This window comes from Dermacentor albipictus, chromosome 8 (genome assembly GCF_038994185.2).
Source record: "Dermacentor albipictus isolate Rhodes 1998 colony chromosome 8, USDA_Dalb.pri_finalv2, whole genome shotgun sequence".
Taxonomy (NCBI): Eukaryota; Metazoa; Arthropoda; class Arachnida; order Ixodida; family Ixodidae; genus Dermacentor; species Dermacentor albipictus.
Window position 1 is genome coordinate 68,224,066 of NC_091828.1, and position 21,068 is coordinate 68,245,133.

General features: G+C 48.7%; 1 protein-coding gene across 4 annotated transcripts in view; it reads right to left on the bottom strand.

The window, feature by feature from the left end:
• Window positions 1–14,405, bottom strand: part of LOC135914517 (uncharacterized) — a 45,224-nt gene extending 30,819 nt beyond the window's left edge. For 3 of the 4 annotated variants that reach the window (XM_065447414.2, XM_065447416.2, XM_065447413.2), the window contains exons 1-7: window positions 14,239–14,405; window positions 13,279–13,411; window positions 11,831–11,962; window positions 9,010–9,188; window positions 8,302–8,477; window positions 5,534–5,660; window positions 2,412–2,546 (exon numbers count right to left, since the gene is read on the bottom strand). In XM_065447414.2, coding sequence (XP_065303486.1) covers window positions 2,412–2,546; window positions 5,534–5,660; window positions 8,302–8,477; window positions 9,010–9,188; window positions 11,831–11,962; window positions 13,279–13,411; window positions 14,239–14,289 — 933 coding nt within the window. In that variant the 5' untranslated portion in view covers window positions 14,290–14,405. Of the gene's footprint in view, window positions 1–2,411; window positions 2,547–5,533; window positions 5,661–8,301; window positions 8,478–9,009; window positions 9,189–11,830; window positions 11,963–12,272; window positions 12,604–13,278; window positions 13,412–14,238 lie in introns of those variants that run through there. The other variant, XM_070523543.1, reaches the window with a different exon arrangement.
• Window positions 14,406–21,068: the final 6,663 nt, after the last annotated feature.

Below are 21,068 nucleotides of genomic sequence, written 5' to 3' on the forward strand. Positions count from 1 at the left end.
AATCAATCAATCAATCAATCAATCAATCAATCAATCAATCAATCAATCAATCAATCAATCAATCAATCAATCAATCCTTATGGTTCACGTACACACAAAAACCCTGAACTGTTCCTTTCGAGGCATTGCTTGCAAAGTTATTTTGCCCCTTGTGGTGGTTTTTTGGGATTGTTTCTGGTTAAACGTTATTGATAAATGAAATGTAATTTTTCTACTCCAACAGTGATGAGTACTCCTGGAATGTGACATTCTCGCTGGATCCTTAACTAGATGCTGGATCATTAACGGGATTATTCCTTCACATGTGGGATAAAAGCAAGCCAAAGACTATCCTCATTACGTTGTTCAGAGCATGGCGGCGTATTGTATAGCAATTTCTTTCTGAGTGTTCTTTTTTTCAGTATGCATTTTACCATTACCAATATCAAGTACAACAGATAAAGTGTGCCATGTATGCTTACGTGCTTGTCACGTTATAAAAATTTTTCCAATAATTGATTACTCTCGTGATATCCCCTGTAAAGCATATTAAGCTTGCTTTGGGCCAGTATTAATTTAGTTATGCCGCTTCTTTTACGGGTCACTTTTGAAAGGGGCATCCACCTTTAACATTCGAACTTATCTGCCACAATATAGGACACATTCATCATCGCTCTCAAAAAGCCGGCATTGTGATATCCATAGAGCTGAAAATAGCGGCAGTGGGACACGAAAGTTTCGTGTAGTTTTCAGACTATGTCGGCGGTGATTTAGAACTATTGACAGGTGCTGCGGCAGGCACCGTGATTTTTACTCTTTTTGAAGACGCCAGAAACATTTTGAGACCTATTTAACAGCTACGAATATGTCCCAGGAAGAGCTGGTTGTCGAAGAGCAATTGGACAACAAAAGTGTGCAGCACCATATTATTTTAGTGTTTACTTATTTTGACAATGACAGAATGAAAAGTCAGGAGCCACTGTGTGATAGAATTTGCAGGTCACCGTGCCTGATTACTAATTTTGTCGAGGAAAATAGAGTTGTAGATTGTAACGTCCGTTTGGAAAGCCTTGCACACGGGGCAATAAATATCGCCTTTGGCGGCGTCATAGTTCTAGTTCTTGCGCGTGGTTCGTTGAGACGCGTGTCGATGGAAAAATTTCGAGCGAATATGTCCTATATGTTCATTGTCACTTTTGTCAATCCATCGAAATAACTTCTACCATCTTTCTGGCAAAGGAACTTGAAACGCGTGAGAGCTCTCAGATCTCAATTTTGTGGAAAGCTACTTGAGAAACGATAATTTGCTGCTGAGGATGTCATTAACTGTAGCACATGGCAGTCGTTTTAATTGCAGAGGGAAACTTCTTTGTAATGGGTGATATGGCATAGGTTATACTAAAGCGACGTGTTTATAATAATTTCTTTGTATTATTAGCTTTGTGTGAGCATATGCCACTGTAGTGTACGTAAAAATCTAAACATGTGCTAATGACCAGCACACCGCCCTTTCTATTGGTAAAAGAAAATTATGGGGTTTTACGTGCCAAAACCACTTTCTGATTATGAGGCACGCCGTAGTGGAGGACTCCGGAAATTTCGACCACCTGGGGTTCTTTAACGTGGACCTAAATCTAAGTACACGGGTGTTTTCGCATTTCGCCCCCATCGAAGTGCGGCCGCCGTGGCCGGGATTCGATCCCGCGACCTCGTGCTCAGCAGCCTAACACCATAGCCACTGAGCAACCACGGCGGGTCTTTCTATTGGTAGGCTTGGCCCACACGTGACTGAAAGCGCTAGCTTTACGTATACGAAAGCTAAGACAACAAAGTAAAATGAATTTGGACCTAATTTCAGGCTGCTAAATTTTGAATCGCTTTTAGAGGTATCAAGTCTGGTATTTCATCCTTACGTCTGTAGGATTTGTCAAATCGGCTTAAAACCTGACCTGTCAGGCTCAGTTGCACTATCGGCTGGTAATCCATCTCAACTCTTCAACATCCGGCGCAGAAAGCATTGATTGTTTATACCTGCACAAGCAACTCTTACGATCCGTAGCTCTTCAACCTGCAGCAACCGCAGCAGTGTCCGTGTACGTTCGCACGGACCTCACACATGTTCTGCATGTGGCACAGCCCCATAGCAAAAACAGACCTCTACAGACCTTAGTGCATAACTGTAGCGCTGATGTGCACCTTTAGATGACGTAGCACCATCAGTGTTATCTGTCCTTTATTTCCCTCTCTCCACCCCTTAACCCCCTCTCCACCTGTGTATGGTAGAAAAAGCAGACTCATGTCTTGTTGACCTCCCTGCCTTTCCTGTCTATAAGACTGTGCATCTGTCTGGAATCGCTTTTCTATACGAAATATATGTAGGCAACGATATTTCTACATCGCAGCTCGGCAGTGTATGAAACTAAACTGCTTGCCTCCACGCTGACTACGTGACTCCAGTCTGCGTAGGCGAACGTGTGGAGTCCTCTGATGGCACCTTCCAAGGTCAAGGCCCGTAGAAGCAGCATGATGGCAGTTGTAACGTGTAGGCCCAGCATCACATAGAAGAACTGCACGAAACACGGGAGCGTGAACGAATAGGGTCTGTAAGATAAGCACGAAGAGCGGCTATGAAACTATTGGTTTGGTAGCTGATGAATCTGTTGGAAGTCCCCGAATGCTGCAAGTATATGAAAAATAGAAACCTTTTTGCTAAGGTGGGTATTTGTTTGTTTGGGAAAGGTAGATTTCGACGCTGCTTTGAACTAGACTGTGAGGAGCGAATGATGTTTCGGAAATGGCCAACTAACCTGTTTTAAGATTTTCCAACATCTAAATGACGACGCAACTCGTAATTTCAGGCACGACCTCCGTACAGCGCTTTATCTCAGCGCAGTCTTCCGACATATGATTGATACATCGTAGACTGACATTGAATACTGACACCACGAAGGTGCCGTGACCAAATCCTTGCGACAGCGCAGGTTATCTTTGTCACACAAATATCTAGAGCCATCCTGAACAAAGTGGCGCAAGATCCTTTTGTTGTCGTAAGAAAAAAGCTCCAGGTAAAGGAGCGTTCTAAGGATGCTTCAAGTCACCAGCTAATCACGCGAACTCTTACACTATATTAATGTAATTTATATGGCGCTTGATGTGTTACCCCATGCAGCCATATTGTACCTAAGGGCGCGAGGTTACCTCAAGCCGCGTCTGTGCGGCTTTGTTCCCTCATCCACTTCCATTTACCACTCCTCTGTACATGTGTGTGTGTGTAAATGGAAATAAATAACTCAAATCGAAATCAAATCACACTGGAGCGCACAGTTCTGAGCTCTCTTCATCAGTCGGATACCGAAGTTTCGAACCGCTTTCGACGATGGCACAATGACCTACAAATGAACACTGCCAACAGCATCAATCCATTCAAGTCTGGATCACTCAGCTTCACCAAGACGTAAAGGCAGGGAGCATAATACTCGAAACATTCACCACCACTCCGTGCATCGACGCTCACTTGCTCCATATGTGGGAAGCCCGGCGTAGCACGCTGAAACGTTCGGAAAGGAAGTGATTAAGTCGGAAGTATATGCAGTGAATCGCACAACTACCACAATTTGCTGTGAAGTGCGCCACCATGTATGCAGAGAAAACCATCTCATAAATGAACAGTGGTCAGAAATGAGTATAAGCAGGTGATGGGTGTGTTGAAAAATACGTCTACCGAATGCCTACTCCGCCTATGATTGCGGAATACGGACGAGGAGCTGATAGAGGCACATATGTCGAGCCAACGAACAAAGTTGATGGTGACGCAAACGGGGAAGTCTATCCTCTCAGCCACCCGCTGCGTCAGACTAAGCTTACGCCATGCCATCTGGAGCAACGTCACCATGCTCCTCGCACCTTGCAACATGCACCCAATGTATCGCATGCAGTGAAGGAAGGTCCGGGCACGCGACGTACACAAGCTATACGGGAGTCACCTATCTGCAGGCTGCAGTCACCTATCTGCAGGCTGCAACGATGCAGCGTCTTAACCCGGAGGAGCGGTCACAACGGCCACCTTAATCGCGAACAAATAGCATCGGTGAAGCATTTCATTCCTCGAAGGAATCGCCTCCAAGCGGAGGAAACGGCCATAGCTCTCGCTCTCTCCCAAAGAAAGGTTGAAGTCACAGTGATCAAGAAGCGCAGCTTCGCTAGTGGTCTAATTGACACCAACACGCTCAGAGTGGTCAATCAAAAGCGGCCAATGGGATCAGACGTGATCAACAGGGCGCCAACTCACCACGGCATTCCGGACAACGAGATCGCCAGCATCGTGACTCGAGATTTGACCCGCAGAACAGATGCCGAGGAATCCGAGTCCGAAAGTGTAGACCCTCTAGTCTCGTACCAAGACATCACACAACATTATAGGCTAACCCACAGAAAAAGCCATCCCCAACACAAGTCACTACCCGAGACCAGAAGAGATTCCTGCGAGCTCTTGAAGTCCCTACATTCTCCCGACCAACCAGATATCACCCCATGGCCCCTACACAACTCTTTCAGCAATGCCGCTTTTGCGGTGAACGCGTGCCTTTTCGGCATATAGTACGGGGTTGCAAACTGGCACCACTAAAACATTATAGGGCTTATCACACCAACGACCCTTCGGAGAAAGCCTTGGCCAGCTCCGACCTCGAGGATCAGTAAGGCTGGTCGCAAGGCACCAGGACGCGGCCCTAGCTCAGGGCATTCTGGAATGAGGACGCGTGTCGAAAGCTACATTCACATAATAAGGATGTTTATTCTCTCTCTCGACTATGGTACGCGCGCGCAGGCCTCCTTTGCTCGACTCCTTTGGCGACAGTGCGTTCTAGCATGTCACACGTGCACAGAAGTTTGCGTGGGAAGCGCCTTTTGTGACTGACTTCAGGAAAATAATGCAAATGCGCACAATGGAGAACCAGTCACAACAAATTAGTAAATAAACCGATTTCTACACAATAACGAAGGTCCAGAGGAACTGTTGAAGGGAATGTAAATCAGGGCAACTGCGAAAAAAAGGGTAACTTCTTACAGGAGCCATCTTCAGTAAACGTGTGAGGTTACTACGGCTAACATGCATTTCTTTCGTTAAAAATTTTACCAATCTATTTTGCAGCTGCGGTATTTTGTAATATGTTATTGCGTATACGTGTTTATGTATTCATTGCCTTCATTTATCGGTTCGTTTTATATCATGTATGCTTCTGCCCTTGATATGCCAAGGGCTTCCACGCGTTCAAGCGCAATGTTTAACTTCATGAGGAAGAGGCTCGAGTCAGGCACTGTTGCCTTTCACACTCCTGCTATAAGTGCGTAAACTGTCGCACACTCGCATAAATTTCGATTGAAAGGAAGTTGACCCCACCGTTTCTTCATTTATGCACCCCCAAGGCTTAGGTTCATGGCAACTTAACTTATCACTTGGCTCGAAATCAAGTCACCCGATGAAATCTCGGAAACATGCTTTTTTATTCAGCCTACATGTGTTCGTGAACGATCATATTAAGTACTGGAGACGCACGTTCTTGAGCCTGATGAAACCACCGTGGGCGAGCGCGAACACCAGGACCCAAATGGCAGCCACCGAGACCAGAGGCTGTGCCCGGATGTTGTCGAACGTGTGCTCCGCCCAACTCTGCTGACGTCGGCTGCAAAAAATAAATAAGCAAGAACACTGTTGCCTTGAATATGACAAAAAAATAATTGCCAGAAATTGATTTCACAAGAAAGCACAATTGGCGTTCAGCTGACATTACAGTTTCACGCGGCCTTCGTTCCACTTGAGGCGCTTCCTCGGAACAAATTTGTTGAACACTTTTATTGGTGCCGATGGCCAGCTCATTGGCGCTATTGCATCGATGCTATTTTCAATTACTACTGGAAACTGCGAGGCCCGAGCCATTGTTCTGGCACTCAAGCAGCTTGAAGACCATTCGAGGCCTCTTGGACGTTAATAAAACTGTCGTTTTATTCTTTGTTGTGGTGCTTTTGGTGGTTGCGGATGAACAATATTTGTATTTCGGAAAATTATCGATAAACCGAGTTGAATTTACTAGGCTTCTTGGTTGCGTGCTGCTTGGGCAATTAAAGTATGGTTTTCCAGAACTCCATATAACCGGACTAGCGGCAAAACACTTGAATGAGTCTGCACCAAACGTGCCTTATCACGCGATAGTTTCACAACAGATTATAGATGTGTACTTAGTTTACGAGGAGTTGTAATAAGCGAGAATGAAACTTCATGGCACGAAGAACGGATAAATGAAAAAAATCATTCGTTTTCATTTTTTTATTTTTTTTGTTTCAGCATTACGGTGCATTACAGCATGTAGAAAAATGCTGGGGGCCCAGAGTGAAAGCCAGAAGCTTGACGAGGTCTGTGCCCGATAGTTGCACTTTCACAGTTGCAACAGGAAATGTTCGTATGCGATAAGCTCACAATGCCAAAACTATACGTTTGAAAAATAAAACTAAAAGTGTTGAAATTACCATTAGAACGGAAATACTTTACTTTTATGTACGACATCAAAATTTATGAAAATAGCACAATATCAAAATTTAACAGCAGCAGCATTACAGAAAAGAATGCTGGTTGTTTAAAAGAGTAGGCAATGTATATGTAATCATTTGATTGCCATAGTTAGTACGGGTCCGTGGTTTAAACCAAAAAGAGATTTTTCGCATGCCATAAGCTTGCATTCTCTCAGTCAAATTAGCAAGTTCTTTCAAGCACAGATTGTGTGTTTTAATGCCTTGTTTGTAGCGTGTCATTAGAAAAGAATCGTACAAGTCGCCAACAGGTATTACGTTTAGGTTTTTACAGATGGGCCCTGTGTGTGCGTTATACGGAGCATTGACAACCAAACGGACAACATTTTTCTGTAATCTAGAAAGCCTCAGAATGTTGGACATTGTGGTGGTTCCCCAGACAAGGTAGCAATAGCGCAGTTTTGAAAGGAAAAGTGAATTATACAACAACAGTTTTACTTTCTCAGGCAAAAGAAAACGTGTGCGCGATAACATACCAACCGAGCGAGAAAGGCTGCTGCTTCTTGAAAAGTATTCTTGAACGGTCTCATCATTGAAGGTCATCAACCGCATTGTTTAAAAAAAAATAGAACACGATATTAGAAGGAATGCAAGATCACAACTGCTTATTTAGAAAGGCCCATACAGTTATTCTGGTATTTGCGTTTACGTATACGCATCAATTTCTGGTTGTTGGAGAAAGGGTTACGCCTGTGGCCTGCATCCGCACATATATATACAAGACCACAGTTATAATAACTAGCGTCAGTGGTGGCACTGCTATTTACATAATTGACGGTGTGGACTTTACCGAAATGATGCTTCGCTTAAACCATGGAAAATTCTGACTCTTCCAGCCCGCCTCTAAGTTTCTTTTCACACAAATATTGCGAAATATTAAGTTGCACGTTGATTTGAAATTTGTCATTACATGATGTTTGTCATTGATTGTTCCCTAGTTCGGCATAAAAGTAATGTCATTCGCAATACATGTGACTAAACATTGAACACGACATACAGTGATACAGCGATAGCTGGTCCGTCGGCGACGCCAACGACGAACCAATCATAGGAAAGCTTTCGTTGGCAGCATTGTCTTCATATGGTTGCTATAATAAATAGCGAGCCCCTCGATTTTTTTCCTGATCAATCTGGCTCACTGCATTTGCGTTTAGGCATGTCGAGGGTATCGACACGGGCATCACTGATGTTCTGACGTAGCAATGACGAGGCTTTATTGGTCAGTTCTGTGCTCCGAAGTTCACGTATATGATACGTAGTACTTGCAGTTGAAATGAATATACAGTTGAAAGGAATATGCAGTTGCCAGGACTAAACACTTGAAAGGAATATACAGCTTGCCGCAAATTATTGTTTCATTTGTACTAATTTTTGCGCATGAATAAGGAAACCATATACAGTCACGTGCAATATGACCTGCAACACCGGTGCCCGTGGTCGAAGGGGCTTCAAGACTGTACGACTGCGCAGACACAGGGTAAGTTACAGACCTAAACACAGCTTCATTTAGTGGTATTTGTTGAACCACTATTTCGCATGTGAGAGCCGCCGTGCAGTCTTGGAGCCCCTTCGACCACGAACGAGGGTGTTGCAAGTCATAGTGCACGCGACTGTACATTTGTTAAAGGCGCCTCTAGAGCCGGAAGGAGTGCGGTCATAACACTTATACCTGTAAAGCAATAATGTAACGGCATGGGGGCACCGGTGGTATTATAGGCCGTTTTTTGTTTCGGCACTTACAAGCCGTAGGTGGGTGCCTGTGTGTACAAGTCGGGCATGCACCCGGTGGCGTTGTTGTGGTAGGACTTGGACGGCACCAGCACCACCTGGTCACCGCGCAGCAGAGGCAGGCCTTCACCGAGTGCCACGCGCCGGAACGAGTCCACGAATCGACCGCGCAACATTCGGCACGGGACCTGCGTGAGTCACCAGAGCACAGGCGACTGCGGTGACTGCTGAATCGTACGACTCTTGTTTACCACTTCGTAGTGTGACTGCCGATCAAAACCACAGTGTATCTTTAGGGCAATTTTCATTGCGCATATTTACAAGCTGGCGCCATTCTGTAAATTCAATCTAAGTGGCGGATACGCCTTGCAAACTAAGCGGCTACAATCCGTAAATTGCAATATGTGCCGCCAAGGAATTAATGAAACAGATATTCAGCAGATCTCCCTTTATTGGTTTAATATGTGTGTTTCAATTCTCGTGCAAGTAATGTCCGCCTCGCTGAGCTCAAGTATTAGAATCGCTATCTGCAGCAACTTATTTAAGAAAAATTCCATAAGATTTAGAAATGATCACCCCGCCTATATTTTTCTCTGGTGTGTCCATCGCCAGCCACGGACGTAGCGCCCTGAGGACGCCTGGTGTTTCTTTGTTGCCCGGTGTCTGAAGCACTCAGCGTCTGCGCCGTTCGAAAACAGCTGAGCCAACAGGCGCGCTTACCGATCCCCGCTTGATGGCGTAACAGGTGCGGTTGTTCGCCGTCCACCCGCCGGCACAGGACCCGCTCCACGGGACAGTGGATCCTCCCACACCGGCCATCTGCAGGAGCACGTCGGACAGGGGCAACGAGTCGGCGACCACGCGCAGGATTACGTACAACGTCAGCGCGTAGCCCGTGCCTGCGTTGTGTGAAGAAGACGCCATGACGCCGGCACTCAAGTGCCAGTATTGCGGGACAAACATTAACTAAAGGAGTGCAACTTCGACACTGACATTAGGACATTGACATTGGGATTTGCATAGTCGATTGGACTTACGGAGAAGGTACGGCTCCGAACTCCTGGCCAGCTGGCTCAGAGCCCTACCAACAACCGTTTCCTCGTTTCTTATTTCTCTTGTTGCCCACGAAGCCATTGAGGCTGCTCTCTCTTGTGACTTCAGACTATTAATATTGCGATAGCAGTTATATGGACACTAGAAATGCATATCAGCCGTCGCCGTCACCGTGAGGTTCGGTATATGGTCCAAGAGCGATATAATCATCTCCGCCCGCCGTATGCTGTACAAGGTCCTGAAGATTGCGCTGCGCGTGTTCGAAATCAAGGTTTTGCGCTCACCGCACACCGGAACGTGGGTAGGACTAAAGCCTCAGGTCGGACGCGTGCCCTTTCCTGTCGCGCGCGAGGCAGGGTGGTCAGGCGAGGGAGGAGGAGCGTTCTTCTCCGGTGGCTGTTAGGTTGCCTCGATGTCCTCCTCACCTGCCGCTCCGTACAGAGTAGAGACAACCGCGGCGTTTACTACGGCGTTGCGCGCGCGAATGGTGGACGGCGTAGTGTAAACGCCGTCGGCGGACGTAGTAGGGGCGTTGACGGCGCTCGCGTGTCTCCAAAGCGATCTGCGACAAGGCTAACATGCGCACCCGTGCGGGCCTCATCTTCAAATCGACCAGCGATTGTTTGCAGAATGCTGGTAGTTTCGTATGCATTGTGCTTTCGACGTTTCGTCCTCACTGAAGCGAGAGATGCACGAAGGTCCGTTCTCTCGCTGCTGCTGCCATGATTCTTCACTCCAGCATTTTGACAGCGAGTGTTCATGTTTACCTGTGGGTGCGTGACAGCGTGCCGTTTAATTTAGTTAAAACGCGTTGGCGGGTTAGTTGGTTTGAATCCATATAACAATTCGTAAGTGTGACTGAACGCTTACATAGAAAGAAGCAGACACACAAGGACAACGCTGTGTCTGTGTGTCTGCTTCTTCCGACGGACTCGTTCAGTCGTGCTTAGACATTAAATCATTGGTAATTTAGTGAGTAAGCGAACGTTTACAAGTTTATATCGCCGCTAGAACTACTATCCTTAGTTCGTACAGCTGTCCACAAGTTTACTATCGCAATCGGTGCTTCGTCTTTCGGGCGAAACCGCGAATTATTTGTCCAAAGGTTGTGTTTTTCGTTGTCCTGTATCTGTCTACCATTACATGCGACCACAGCTAGTGCTTTGAGATGCCGTGTTAACAGCACCGCCTTCGGCCTTTGTCCACATCCCCCACTATTTTCAGCGTAGCAGCTAATGCTGCGCTGAAGGTGCGCGATATTTTACTGCCTCAATGACCGGCCCAGGTCGAACACTGCTTAAATTTTTTTTTCGCCGGAGCACAAATTTGAGCACTGCTATAACGTAGTCTGTATTACATAGAGACGTGAACGTAGCCTGTAGAACACTTAGTCGCAGATGACGTCACAATCTACGTTTGTCTCTGTTACGCCCGTCTGGTGGTACCTAGCGTAAACAATGGAGGTGCCGAATAATCGGCATGTAGTCAAATCGCGTAAAACGGCCGCAGCAAAAACCATGCTCTCGCCGAGGTACGATCATCGTCAGCCTCGTCGTCGTCGTGTAGCCGTCGTCACGCTGCCTCGCGTCGCGCGCAAATGCTCGCCCAGCGCAAACACGTTGGTCCGGTTGGCAGCGCTTTGCCAAATATCAAGCGATGCTAGATGGCAAGTTATCTGCAAACTGCTTCGAATAACCTCGATTCCCACAGTGCGTGGAACCAGCTTAATTTATTACGTGTCTGACATGCACACCACCGTAGCATCAACTTTGTTTTTATTTAACTTTGCCAATGTTACCGTGATAAAGGAAATCGATGGAATCACACGATGGCTTTTGAAAGCGCTGCCTAATTTTTCCGCGAAGAGCACTGGCTTGAAAACTCCGGTTTCAGATTTCGTCAATTCGATGAGAATTTTGGCCATTTGGCATATCTAGAAACCTTCCTACTTCCGACAGGAGGCATGCCCAAAATGGCTCTGCGATGCACCTTGAAGTTTACAAACTGGGAAACACAAGATGTGTACTTTGACTGATTGACGTCAGAACACAATCTTAAAACGCGCGTCACAGAATAAGAGGTACTGAGTTCGTAGGCCAATTCGTCTATGAAAACTTATTCGTGTCATCGGCGGGTCAATACTAGTAATGCCATGCCCGCGGTCACGATTGGTCGTAGTGTTTCTCAAGGCTTTGAAATGCTTCGATAGTACAGGAAGAGGTAAATGAACCTAAAAAACGTATAGCAAGAATGTTGGCTTCCTCGCTCTCAAGGTGCAAAAGCTCTTGTAACTCGTTAGCATCAATTTGATGACCCGATGTGATGAAAGATCTGATTTTATTTCTCACTCGATCAACAGCTCCTTCTCTTTTGGTCGGGAGCCGGACGCTAGGAATGTGCATCATCTACTTGGGGCGCACAATTGTGCACGAATGCGGTTATACGTTTGTGTGTGAGATAATCGATACTCTCCACTTGCGGCGCTCACCGAGGAACAGCGGAACGGTGCTGAAGATGCCGCAGTTTCCGTCTCCGGCGAACTGGGCCAGGTTGCTCTCCAGCTGCAGCATCGGCATCGCCACGGTCGCCAGCACGACAAGGTACGCCAGCAGGAACGGCACTGCGCGTGCGCGAAGTCGGCGGTTCAGTAAGTGCCCCGATTCAGGATGACCGCGAAATGTGAAGTATAGCAGCTCAGGCCGTTTATCGGTCAAATATAGCTCTTCGACTTCGCCGCTATGATCAGATGTACAACAAAATGTACGCATACCCGAAGCAAATTACCTGAGCCAGCAGGGATTGCGAGAGAAAAGAAAACTGAGCCGAATCAACTATCGGTATATATGATACCGCTTTATATGCTACTCGAGAATACTACTTGGTCTATTTTGCTGTATTACGAACAAAATTGACAAATACCAAGCACTCACGGGGTTTGCGCTCGTGACAGTATGCAAGCGCCTTCGACACCGCCTTCTAGACGCTGACGCGGCCGGCTACGTTGGAGACGTTGGGGGGTGCCAGCGAACACAAAGGAAACAGGACAGGAAATCGAGAGGAGGCAAAATAAAGTTGAAACTGGGTAGTCGTTGCCTCTCCCCGGCTTAATATTTTGTTTTCTTATTTCGTTTGCTGCTGTCCTACTGCTCAGAACGAAGAGCCAACTCGACTAGCAAGCGGCCTTGATGACGTAATTATCAGTATTACTTACACAATAAGAAAGGCGGCGGGCAGTTCCACGAGCTCGCTATTTTCTTCAAGCCATAGGCGAGAAAGCTGTTCAAATAGGATGCCTTTGTTTTACAGTGAGCTACAACGAATTAACGATAACGAGCACCCAAACCCTTTCTGCTATTCAAGAAACCACAAAAGCGCCATTGCGCTCAATGCGTCTAGTTCTCAAAGGCCTAGAGCAATGAAATTTTCGAAAACGTTCAATGCGTAGCTTAAGATAGTGCAGATATAGAGGAGTACCCGTGCGAGATTGCACGTTTGAAAGAAGAGCTGAATCGTCACGAAAAGCTCGCAAAGAAATGGTTCTCGATAGAATTATTAAAAAAGAAAAACGCCGACATTACCATTCGTAGAATGTGACGCGCGACCTTGGAAGCACGGCTCTATAGCATGGATTCCGAGATAAGGCGGTGTCCTTACCACCCGCGGCGCGCTGCAAGATCTCGGAGGCCGCGTGTCTGGACTTACGTCATAGCGAAAACCACCAGGTGCACGCGTCAGCTACATAGCTGCTGTTCAAAGGCTTCTAATAACAAAAATGTGCAATTATGAGGCCGGCAGCTTTGCCAAGATTGTTTCAGTGACATTAATTGCTCACTTTAAACAATTAACCCAAACTGAAATTTCGTTGCAGTTGGCCTTTAGTTAATGCGGCACGAATTCGGCGCTTGCCGAAACGCGGTGGCGATTGGTGGCACCCACCTCCTCCGTAGAAGATGAACATCATGGGAAACATGGCCGCGTTCGCGCTTCCCGTGGTCATCGTGATGAGCGTGGCCAGCTTGTGAGCGCGGCTGTGGAAGCGCGCAGTGTCGCTTTGCCCCGCCGCCGGTCCCTGTTGATGCGGCGAAAAGAGCGGCGTGCTCGATTCATTAGCATTGCTTCGCGGGCACTTCGCAGGCTTAATTTTAATGCAGACAACATATCTACAGGTATGGTGGCTGCAAGTCTATGATAACTGCAAGCCTGCAGTTACCGATAGCTCTGCTGAGAATAGAGCGTGAGTAGCTTCGTGCGTGAAATATCTTTTAAAACCTATTCTCTGCCCTAGAGTGAGAATGGGCATAGAAAGGCAACACTGCGAATAAGCGTTACAAAGTAATCGCAGCATAACGGGCAGCTTTCTGTGAAGGCAAAGCCAGACTCAGTTTTCCATCCGCCACCAACTGCTTCGTGTCATGTCTCGTGACTCAGCGCATGTACTGACGTTTCTGCGTAGGCTGACCCGTGGCGGTGGCTTAGTGAACGTGGCTAGTTATGATGTGCCGTTGTTCAATATGAGTTCGCTGCTTCAATTCGAAGTGGCAGTGGTGGTATTGATGTACCGGCGGAATGGGAAAACGCAGTGCTTTGGTTACACGTTAACGAACCTCAGGTGGTCAAGATTAATCTAGAGTCCTCCACTACGGCATTTTTTACAGCGCCCGCGTAAAATTGAGACGACAAAAATCAATCAATCAATCAATCAATCAATCAATCAATCAATCAATCAATCAATCAATCAATCAATCAATCAATCAATCAATCAATCAATCAATCAATCAATCAATCAATCAATCAATCAATCAATTCTCGAAGGTCGCAATAGCGTTTTCAGGCACAGTTTACCAGCCCCCCACATAATAAAAGAAACAGTACAATAAAGACTGTGAGAAAGCTTACCTCACTTTCCTGGTCGTTGTCGGCTGGGCTCGTGAGCTTTGATAATGTCATGACGACGGTCTTCACTGGCGCGCAAATTGAGGACAAGTGAAGAATGGCCCACACAATGCTTGCGGACACGCTGGAAGGCAGTCTTCTTCTGACAGCAGGAGAAAGGACCCCGTGGCTTCACGCGCAGGCAGCAGTGCCAGCCGCTGACGATGACGATGAGCCTTTAATTTTGGCACGCGCTAACAACGGTGTGTGTGCCGTGAGTTGGCTGGTTGCAACAAACCCGCATAAAGATAGTAGTAATACAGGAATGAAAGTCAACACAGCAGCTGCAGGATAAAAGAGCCAAGCTGGGCATACAACAGGAGCGCATAATAAGGAAATCAGATCATATTGCTGAACAACTGCATGTAGATGATGAAGATTCATTCCGTGGTTGAGACTGAAGGAAATATGCAAATGTTGCAATCATATTATGCCATATTTTTACTATTTAGTTATGCGATAAGCATTGCTAACCTACTACAACCACTATCTATCTATCTATCTATCTATCTATCTATCTATCTATCTATCTATCTATCTATCTATCTATCTATCTATCTATCTATCTATCTATCTATCTATCTATCTATCTGTCTATCTGTCTGTCTGTCTGTCTGTCTGTCTGTCTGTCTGTCTGTCTGTCTGTCTGTCTGTCTGTCTGTCTGTCTGTCTGTCTGTCTGTCTGTCTGTCTGTCTGTCTGTCTGTCTGTCTGTCTGTCTGTCTGTCTGTCTGTCTGTCTGTCTGTCTGTCTGTCTGTCTGTCTGTCTGTCTGTCTGTCTGTCTGTCTGTCTGTCTGTCTGTCTGTCTGTCTGTCTGTCTGTCTGTCTGTCTGTCTGTCTGTCTGTCTGTCTGTCTGTCTGTCTGTCTGTCTGTCTATCTATCTATCTATCTATCTATCTATCTATCTATCTATCTATCTATCTATCTATCTATCTATCTATCTATCTATCTATCTATCTATCTATCTATCTATTGCATGCATGGGGCAATTTGAGAGAGAGAGAAGGGAAGAGTGAGAAGGGAAGAAGGAAAGGCAGGGAGGTTAACCAGACTGAGTCCAGTTTGGTACCCTACACGTGGGTAGGGGAATGGGGAGTGAAAGAGAGAGAAAAAACATGAATATATTGTCACGTGGTCGTGACGTTGAATAACACAGTAGCAGTACTGTGAACGACAAAACTAACTTTTATTGGGCGAACCTGTGCCCACAAAACAGGGTACACTTATAGCACAACGAAAGCGGCGAACACGCTCGGCGATCGTCGAAAATCTGATCAGCGGCTCAAGCGCGTCGCCTTTTATAGATCAGTCGTCGAATGTTCCAGATTAACTGATGGAACCCGCGTGTCTTCCACAAAGTTCTACACCATTCGTGTCACGCGATGAAATCTGATAACACAAGGTTCGGCGACAACAGACACGCGGATAGAAGCGTCGATAACTTTCCAGAAACGTCGGATACATGCAGGCGCGTCCCTCGCTGTGCGATTACAGTTGTTAAGCGGCGAAACGTGGTTGCCCGATAAAGATAAGTACACGTGTCATTACCCCCCTCTTAAAAAGCATCGACCCGATGCTGCAAACAAACGAAAGTAACAAAGAAAAGCACTCGTAGCAAAGAAAACAACAAACTAAGGAAGTTCATCAGCGTTCGTAAAATGGTTTAAGGCGCACCACGTGGACCACTTCAGATCGTGCGCGGCGCCGCTGTGAGTGCGAAATGCCGTCTGGCACGACCTCATAGTCTAGTGCGCCAATACGTCGGATGACCTTGTAGGGTCCGAAATAGCGTCGCAGCAGCTTCTCACTGAGTCCTCGCCGGCGTATCGGGGTCCATACCCAAACACGGTCGCCGGGCTGGTACTCGACGAAGCGTCGTCGGAGGTTGTAGTATCGGCTGTCGGTCCTCTGTTGGTCCTTGATCCGCAGGCGGGCGAGCTGTCGGGCTTCTTCGGCGCGCTGGAGATAGCTAGCGACGTCAACATTCTCTTCGTCAGTGACGTGGGGCAGCATGGCGTCGAGCGTCGTCGTCGGGTTCCTGCAGTAAACCAGCTTAAACGGCGTGATCTGTGTTGTTTCTTGCACCGCCGTGTTGTAAGCGAAGGTTACATACGGCAGGACCGCGTCCCACGTCTTGTGCTCAACGTCGACGTACATCGCTAGCATGTCGGCGAGGGTCTTATTCAGGCGCTCCGTGAGACCATTCGTTTGCGGATGGTAGGCAGTTGTCCTCCTGTGGCTTGTCTGGCTATATTGCAGAATGGCTTGGGTGAGCTCTGCTGTAAAAGCCGTTCCTCTGTCGGTGATGATGACTTTTGGGGCGCCATGTCGCAGCAGGATGTTCTCGACGAAAAATTTCGCCACCTCGGCTGCGCTGCCTTTCGGTAGAGCTTTTGTTTCAGCGAAGCGGGTGAGATAGTCCGTCGCCACGACGATCCACTTATTCCCGGATGTTGACGTCGGAAACGGCCCCAAGAAATCCATCCCAATCTGCTCGAATGGTCGACGAGGAGGTTCTATCGGTTGTAGTAACCCTGCTGGCCTTGTCGGTGGTGTCTTGCGTCGTTGGCAGTCTCGGCATGTCTTGACGTAACGGGCGACGTCGGCGGTCAGACGCGGCCAGTAATACCTTTCCTGTATTCTCGACAGCGTCCGGGAGAATCCGAGGTGCCCAGCAGTTGGATCGTCGTGTAAGGCGTGCAGCACTTCTGGACGCAGCGCCGACGGAACAACAAGAAGGTAGTTTGCGCGGACTGGTGAAAAGTTTTTCTTCACGAGTAGGTTGTTTTGAAGCGTGAACGAAGATAGTCCACGCTTAAATGCCCTAGGGACAACGTCGGTGTGCCCTTCCAAATACTCGACAAGGGCTTTTAGCTCCGGGTCCCCTCGTTGTTGATCAGCGAAGTCTTCCGCGCTTATTATTCCAAGGAAGGCGTCGTCATCCTCGTCTTGCGGCGGCGGGTCAATGGGGGCGCGTGATAGGCAATCGGCATCTGAGTGTTTTCGTCCGGACTTGTATGTTACAGTAATGTCGTATTCTTGTAGTCTGAGGCTCCACCGTGCCAGCCGTCCTGAAGGGTCCTTTAAGTTAGCTAGCCAACACAACGCGTGATGGTCGCTGACCACTCTGAATGGCCTGCCATATAGGTAGGGGCGAAATTTCGCTGTAGCCCAAACGATGGCGAGGCATTCCTTTTCCGTTGTGGAATAATTGCCTTCCGCTTTTGACAACGACCGGCTAGCGTAAGCTATCACGTGTTCATGTCCGTCTTTTCTCTGGACTAGGACGGCACCGAGGCCTAGGCTACTGGCGTCAGTGTGAATTTCGGTATCGGCGTGCTCGTCGAAGTGCGCAAGTACGGGCGGCGACTGCATGCGTCGTTTGAGTTCTTCAAATGCGTCGGCCTGCGGCGTTTCCCACTTGAACTCAATGTCACATATAGTTAGCTGTGTCAGCGGCTCAGCGATGCGTGAAAAGTCCTTGACAAATCGCCTATAGTAGGCACACATGCCAAGAAATCTACGCACTGCCTTCTTGTCGGTGGGCTGCGGGAACTTTGCGATGGCAGCTGTCTTCTGTGGGTCGGGGCGGACTCGAGACTTACTGATGACGCGGCCTAGGAACAGAAGCTCATCGTAGGCGAAGCGGCACTTTTCTGGCTTCAGAGTGAGCCCTGATGATTTGATGGCCTCGAGTACTGTTGCAAGCCGCCTAAGGTGATCGTTGAAATTTTCGGCGAAGACAACGACGTCATCCAAGTAAACGAGACAGGTCTGCCACTTCAATCCTGCTAAAACCGTGTCCATGACGCGCTGGAACATTGCAGGCGCCGAGCACAGTCCAAATGGCATAACCTTGAACTCGTAGAGGCCGTCTGGGGTGATGAAGGCGGTCTTTTCGCGATCTCTTTCGTCGACTTCTATTTGCCAATAGCCAGACTTGAGGTCCATCGACGAGAAGTATTTAGCGTTGCAGAGCCGATCCAATGCGTCGTCTATCCGTGGGAGGGGGTATACATCCTTCTTCGTGATCTTGTTCAGTCGACGATAATCGACACAGAAACGTAGGGTTCCGTCCTTTTTCTTTACCAGGACAACAGGGGATGCCCACGGGCTTTTCGACGGCTGGATGATGTCGTCGCGCAGCATTTCGTCGACTTGTTCTCTTATAGCTTCACGTTCCCGCGTCGAAACTCGGTAAGGGCTCTGGCGTAGTGGTCGAGCGCATTCTTCGGTTATTATGCGATGCTTTGCGACTGGTGTTTGTCGAATCCTCGATGACGTCGAAAAGCAGCCTTTGTATCGTCGAAGCAGACTTCTAAGCTGTTGCTGCTTAATCACGGGGCGACTTGGACTTATGTCGAAGTCTGGCTCGGGAACTACAGTCGTCGGGGTAGATGCGACAGAATCCGAGAGGACAAAGGCATCGCTGGCTTCCACAATTTCCTCGATGTATGCGATGGTCGTGCCCTTGTTGATGTGCTTGAACTCCTTGCTGAAGTTTGTCAGCAACACTTTCGTGTTTCCTCCGAGCAGTCGAGCGATCCCTCTTGCGACGCAAATTTCACGGTCGAGCAGAAGACGTTGGTCGCCTTCGATGACGCCTTCTATGTCAGCGGGTGTTTCGGTGCCGACCAAAATAACAATGCTGGAGTGAGGCGGGATGCTCACTTGATCTTCGAGCACACTCAAGGCATGGTGACTACGAGGGCTCTCCGGCGGTATCGCTTTATCTTCCGACAGCGTTATTGACTGTGACTTCAGGTCGATGATTGCGCCGTGTTGGTTCAGGAAGTCCATACCGAGAATGACGTCTCGTAAACACTGTTGGAGGATAACGAAAGTGGCAGGGTAAGTTCGGTCATGAATGGTTATTCTTGCCGTGCAGATTCCAGTTGGCGTGATGAGGTGTCCTCCTGCGGTGCGAATTTGAGGGCCTTCCCATGTAGTCTTAACCTTCTTCAACTGGGCGGCGATGTGTCCACTCATGACGGAGTAATCAGCCCCTGTGTCCACTAAGGCGGTAACCGCGTGTCCGTCGAGAAGCACGTCGAGGTCGGTGGTTTTTTGTCTGGCGTTGCAGTTGGGTCTTGGCGTCGGATCACGGCTGCGTCGTGTTAAACTGAAGCTTGAACGTCGCGTCGTCAAGTCGTCTTTCGTCGGTGTAGTCTTGGCTTCCTGACTTCGTCGGGACGGCGGCGTGTCGTCATTAGGTCGTCGAGATGGTTGCTTCGCCGTCTTCGTCGGCGGCGGAGGATCTTCGTCAGTTCGACGAACAGCAACCGCACCTCCATCGGTTGCTGCTTTTAGTTTTCCAAATATGGGCTGACGGACCGGCCGCGGGCTGGGCCAGTGTATGGTCGGCGCTGCGGCGACAGGTAGCGGCCTGGTGACGGCGAACGGGAAGCTCGTCGATGGCTCCACTGAGTGGCGGCGAGGTAGTCGGCGATATCGCGAGGTCGTTCGCCAATCTGTGGCCGCGGCGCGTTAACGGCGAAACCTCGCAGTCCCATCTCCCTGTACGGACATCGTCGGTAGACGTGACCCGCTTCTCCGCAGTGGTAGCAGAGCGGGCGGTGGTCAGGAGCACGCCAGATGTCCGTCTTCCTCGCGTAGGTGCGCTGGGCGACGGGTGATCGTGCTGGCGGCGGCCGCGGCGGACGACGAAACTGTGGCGTGACAGGGCCCTGGCGCGGTCGCGGAGGGGGTCCTTGACGGCGTGCGACGGCGGCGTAGGTCATCGCTTGCGGCTCACGCTGCGGCGATTCAGGGGCTACTCCAAGTTGTTGTTGGAGCTCCTCACGCACGGCGTCGGCAATCGAAGCCACTTGAGGCTGTGATGATGGGAACAGCTTTTGTAGCTCCTCCCGAACGACAGCTCGGATAGTCTCGCGTAGGTCGTCGGCGGCGAGTGACTGAACTCCGGCGTAGTGGGTAGAGCTTGTACGGCGGTTGAATTGCCGGTTCCGCATTTCGAGTGTCTTCTCGATGCTGGTGGCCTCGCGAAGGAACTCTTCTACGGTCTTCGGTGGGCTTCGTATCATTGCGCCGAAAAGTTCTTCCTTCACACCACGCATGAGAAGGTGGACTTTCTTCTCCTCAGGCATATCCGGGTCGGCATGGCGGAACAGACGTTTCATTTCTTCCGTGAAGATGGCGACGTTCTCGTTAGGTAGATGCACTCGGGCGTCCAGCATGGCTTCGGCCCTTTCCTTGCGCACGACGCTCGTAAAGGTGCGCAGGAAGCCGGTACGGAAGAGGTCCCATGTCGTCAAGGTCGACTCCCGGTTCTCAAACCACGTTCTGGCGGCATCTTCTAAGGCAAAGTATACATGCCGCAGCTTGTCGTCGGAGTCCCAGTTGTTAAAAGTCGCGATTCGTTCGTAGGTCTCCAACCAGGATTCTGGGTCTTCAGTCGCTGCTCCATGGAAGGTCGGTGGGTCCCGAGGTTGTTGTAGGATAACGGGGGACGCTGGGGCAGCCATTGGGTTTATTTTGACCACGATCTTCTTTGTCGACTCAGGTAGAAGTCCGTGCTCTGGGGGCAGTCCTTGCAGTCTGCGGCTAGCACGCTGGTCTTCGGCGATGTTAGTTTTGTCCTCGGGCTTTGGGCTTGGATCGCGGCTTTGCGGGGGCGTTCGGTACATGAACGCACAAGCACCTCCACCAGATGTCACGTGGTCGTGACGTTGAATAACACAGTAGCAGTACTGTGAACGACAAAACTAACTTTTATTGGGCGAACCTGTGCCCACAAAACAGGCTACACTTATAGCACAACGAAAGCGGCGAA